At 32.2% G+C, this 4,916-nt stretch overlaps 1 protein-coding gene across 1 annotated transcript in view; it reads left to right on the forward strand.

The window, feature by feature from the left end:
* Positions 1-4,916, forward strand: part of LOC107658938 (solute carrier family 13 member 4-like) — a 22,163-nt gene that overhangs the window by 14,483 nt on the left and 2,764 nt on the right. The window contains 5 exon segments of the mRNA XM_016447666.1: positions 1,935-2,054; positions 2,130-2,231; positions 2,328-2,429; positions 3,018-3,124; positions 3,285-3,415. Of these exon segments, the coding sequence (XP_016303152.1) occupies positions 1,935-2,054; positions 2,130-2,231; positions 2,328-2,429; positions 3,018-3,124; positions 3,285-3,415 (562 nt within the window).

The raw sequence follows: 4,916 nt of genomic DNA on the forward strand, positions 1-4,916 counted from the left end.
ACTAAATAGAATAGAATAGAGTGTAACTTGTTGCTATAACTTTTTCATAATTTGACTAAATCATGACAGCATAGAATAGAATAGAATAGAATGTAACTTGTTGCTATCACTTTTTCATGATTGTACTAAATAGAATAGAATAGAGTGTAACTTGTTGCTATAACTTTTTCATAATTTGAATAAATCATGACAGCATAGAATAGAATAGAATAGAATGTAACTTGTTGCTATCACTTTTTCATAATTTGACTAAATAGAATAGAATAGAATGCAACTTGTTGCTATAACTTTTGCCTTGATCGGACTAAATTAAATAGAATAGAATAGAACAGAAAATAACATGTTGCTATCACTTTTTCATGATTGGACTAAATAGAATAGAATAGAGTGTAACTTGTTGCTATAACTTTTTCATCATTTGACTAAATCATGACAGCATAGAATAGAATAGAATAGAATGTAACTTGTTGCTATCACTTTTTCATGATTGTACTAAATAGAATAGAATAGAGTGTAACTTGTTGCTATAACTTTTTCATAATTTGACTAAATAATGACAGCATAGAATAGAGTAGAATAGAATAGAATAGAATAGAATATAACTTGTTGCTATCACTTTTTCATAATTTGACTAAATAGAATAGAATGGAATGCAACTTGTTGCTATCACTTTTGCCTTGATCGGACTAAATTAAATAGAATAGAACAGAACAGAAAAGAACATGTTGCTATCACTTTTTCATGATTGGACTAAACAGAATAGAATAGAGTGTAACTTGTTGCTATAACTTTTTCATAATTTGAATAAATCATGACAGCATAGAATAGAATAGAATAGAATGTAACTTGTTGCTATCACTTTTTCATGATTGTACTAAATAGAATAGAATAGAGTGTAACTTGTTGCTATAACTTTTTCATAATTTGACTAAATAATGACAGCATAGAATAGAATAGAGTAGAATAGAATATAACTTGTTGCTATCACTTTTTCATAATTTGACTAAATAGAATAGAATAGAATGCAACTTGTTGCTATCACTTTTGCCTTGATCGGACTAAATTAAATAGAATAGAACAGAACAGAAAAGAACATGTTGCTATCACTTTTTCATGATTGGACTAAATAGAATAGAATAGAGTGTAACTTGTTGCTATAACTTTTTCATAATTTGACTAAATCATGACAGCATAGAATAGAATAGAATAGAATAGAATGTAACTTGTTGCTATCACTTTTTCATAATTTGACTAAATAGAATAGAATAGAATGCAACTTGTTGCTATCACTTTTGCCTTGATCGGACTAAATTAAATAGAATAGAACAGAACAGAACAGAACAGAAAAGAACATGTTGCTATCACTTTTTCATGATTGGACTAAATAGAATAGAATAGAGTGTAACTTGTTGCTATCACTTTTTCATAATTTGACTAAATCATGACAGCATAGAATAGAATAGAATAGAACTTGTTGCTATCACTTTTGCCTTGATCGGACTAAATTAAATAGAATAAAACAGAACAGAAAAGAACATGTTACTATCACTTTTTCATAGAATAAAATTTGTTGACATCTTTAATAATCATTTTAATTATATAAACACTGTAAAAAATGATTGTTGCAATCAGCTGCAATCAGTGATCCACCCCTGATGTATATAGTGACATAATAATACACATAATATAATGCACTCACTTTTTTAAAATGATATAAACACTGTGACAAAAGATTGTTTCATTTAGCTATCAAAATGTAGTGCTGGAATAACTCAGATTTGATTGACCCAAATATCCAAGCTGTCATGTAATTCAACTTCACATTTCAGGTTGACCAAAGTTCAAATTTAAAGGAAGCACAAGCACTTTTTTTTTTACAGCGAAGTTGTTATGTGTTTGCAGCACTAAGCTTTGCTATAAAACGTCTGTTTCAGTCGTTACCCAGAAGCGAAAGTCATCAACTTTGGCACGTGGTTCATCTTCAGTCTGCCGATCGCTCTGATCATGCTGATGCTCACCTGGATCTGGCTGCACTTTCTCTTTCTGGGATGCAAGTAAGAGAAAAGTAGACACTTTGATCTTGAAATGATTTGTGATCTAGCTGAACTCAGGCTGTAATCTCCTCACAGTTTCAGAGAGACTTGCTCTCTCAGCAAGAAACGCAAAACCAGGCGAGAAATCCTGTCCGAGAAGCGCATTCATGAGGAGTACCAGAAACTCGGCCCCATCAGGTACAAGAGACTGAGCTTCTGGCTGTGCTTCAGAAACTGAGATTTTCTGTTTTCACTAAGACTTTATTTTGATGTTGTGATTTTTCTGGTGCACAGCTATCCTGAAGTCGTGACGGGCATCTTCTTCGTTCTGATGACTGTACTTTGGTTCACCAGGGAGCCGGGATTCGTCCACGGCTGGACGTTGCTGTTTGAGAAGTACATGAACCTCTTGTGTTAACCCTTACTCAGTCAATAAATTATTTTATTTTATTTTATTCACCAGCAAAATTGCATTGGATAAAAGTGTCAGCTAAAAGTTAAAATAATTTTTTTATTTAGTTATATTTATAATGTATGTTGAATCGATTTAATTTTATTTAATTTTATTTAATTTTATTCACCAGCAAAGTTGCATTGGATAAAAGTGTCAGCTAAAAGTTAAATCATTTTTAAATGTAGTTATATTTATAAAGTATGTTGAATCCATTTTATTTTTATTTTATTTTATTTTGATATTACAGATTAATATGATCCAAAGATTTTGGTTACATTCACCAGCAAAGTTAAAATTATTTTATTTTATTGTTTTATTTTATTTGTAAGATTCCAAGTTGGTTGAGAAGTTCATGAACCTCTTGTGTCAGCTCAGTCAAAAATAATGATTATTTTATTTTATTTTAGTACATGAACATGAACCCCTTGTGTTAACCCTTACTCAGTCAATAAAACTGATTTCCATTTCTAAATCCTCTAACATATGCACACGTGATAAGAAAGATTGACTAAACCTCCTGTGTCCCGCAGGAAAGGCTACAGGACTGATGCCACGGTGTCTGTGCTGCTGGGATTCCTCCTCTTCCTCATCCCGGCTCGAAAGCCCTGGCCATCTGCGTTCTCCAGCGAGAGCAAAGGTCAGATCCCACGCTGCGCTACAGTACAGCCATGCGTTCGCTCAGCAGGGTCCAGTGGACAAGTGCTTCACTGGGGTCCAGGACATGAGAGGAAAGGTGAATGTTCTCGCCCCCTGCTGGCCGACTCTGGTAACCGCTCCTCTCTCTGTTCTCTGTGCAGGTGATGATGACGATGAGGAGGAAGAGGATCCTCTGGCCCCCATGATCACGTGGAAAGACTTCCAGAGACTGATGCCGTGGGAGATTGTTATTCTGGTGGGAGGAGGATACGCACTGGCTGCTGGATGCAAGGTGAGCATTCAAATTAGGCCTATTATTAGAAACATTATGATTTTTGAAACTCCTAATTCTCACTGGCCTATTGTAATGTAAAACTAATTCTTTCCCATTATTTTAATGCAGGAAAGAAAATATATATATATATATTTACTTTTTTAAAGTATACATCATGGTAGTATTTGTTGTACTAAATCTACATTATACTGATTTTAATTAAAAAAAATGTTGTCCACAAGTAATGAGAATTTAGGTGAAAATGTGGTTAAATATTGTCAAAAATGCAGTGTTAATAGTCTTCCTTTAAGTCTTCCTTTATGATATAATTTAATTTCTTATTATATTTATTTATTTGATTGTTTAATGCAATTTGATGTTTTATGTGTAATATTAATATGTGTAATGTGACCCAAACATTTCTTTGCAAGATTCACCAACAAAGTTGCATTGGATAAAGGTGTCAGCTAAAAGTTCAAATCATTTTTAATATGTGAATAAAATGTCAGCCAAGTGTCAAAAAATTAAGTAACAAGTAGTATTTCCCTTAAAATCACACCTAAAAATCCCAGTGGAAAATACTTGTTTAATAAACAGCATTTTAATAAAATGAATAGATCTTGAAATTCTAAAAATATGAAATCAGAATTTTAAATCACTATTTTATTCCTTCATAAAAAAATAAAATTTCTTATATGTTTTAAATGTTTATTTATTTTTTTTTTTTTTTTTTGGAATTATAATTATTTTAGTTTATTTTAATATTACAATGTAACATGAATCAAAGATTTCTTTGCAAGATTCACCAACAAAGTTGCATTGAATAACAATGTCAGTTAAAAGTCAAAATCATTTTTTAATGTGATATTTATTTGATTTTATAATTTTATTTTAATATTACAGTGTAATATGACCAAAACACTCTTTGCAAAGTTATCTAACAAAGTTGCATTGGATAAATATTTTATTTTATACGTAAGATTCCAAGTAGCTTTGGATAAAAGTGTCAGCTTAGAATCAAAATATTAAAGGGTTAAGATATAAGATAGGGTTAAGATATACAAATTAAGATATTTTTGATGCATTCTGAGAGCTCTCTGACCCTCCCATAGACAGCAATGTAATTACCATGATCAAGGTAGAAACGTAGCAAGGAGATCGGTAAAATAATCCATGTGACATCAGAGCTCTCAGAATTCATCAAAAATATCTTAAAGGGGTCATATGATGCGATTTCAAGTTTTCCTTTCTCTTTGGAGTGTTACAAGCTGATTGTGCATAGATAAGATCCCTGAAGTTGCAAAGACTAAAGTCTCAAAACCAAAGAGATATTCTTTATCAAAGTTAAGACTCTGCCACGGCCCCCTAAAACGGCTCGTTCTAACACGCCCCCACATATCTACCTCACTATGTGGAAATATTTGCATAATGCTGCCCAAATGTTCACGCAAAGAAAGAAGGCGTGGTTTCAGTAACCGCAGTTAGTGTTGAAGCAGCCATGTCAGGGAGACGCTGTGTG

The sequence above is a fragment of the Sinocyclocheilus anshuiensis genome, unplaced genomic scaffold (genome assembly GCF_001515605.1).
Source record: "Sinocyclocheilus anshuiensis isolate Anshui unplaced genomic scaffold, SAMN03320099.WGS_v1.1 scaffold283, whole genome shotgun sequence".
Lineage (NCBI taxonomy): Eukaryota > Metazoa > Chordata > Actinopteri > Cypriniformes > Cyprinidae > Sinocyclocheilus > Sinocyclocheilus anshuiensis.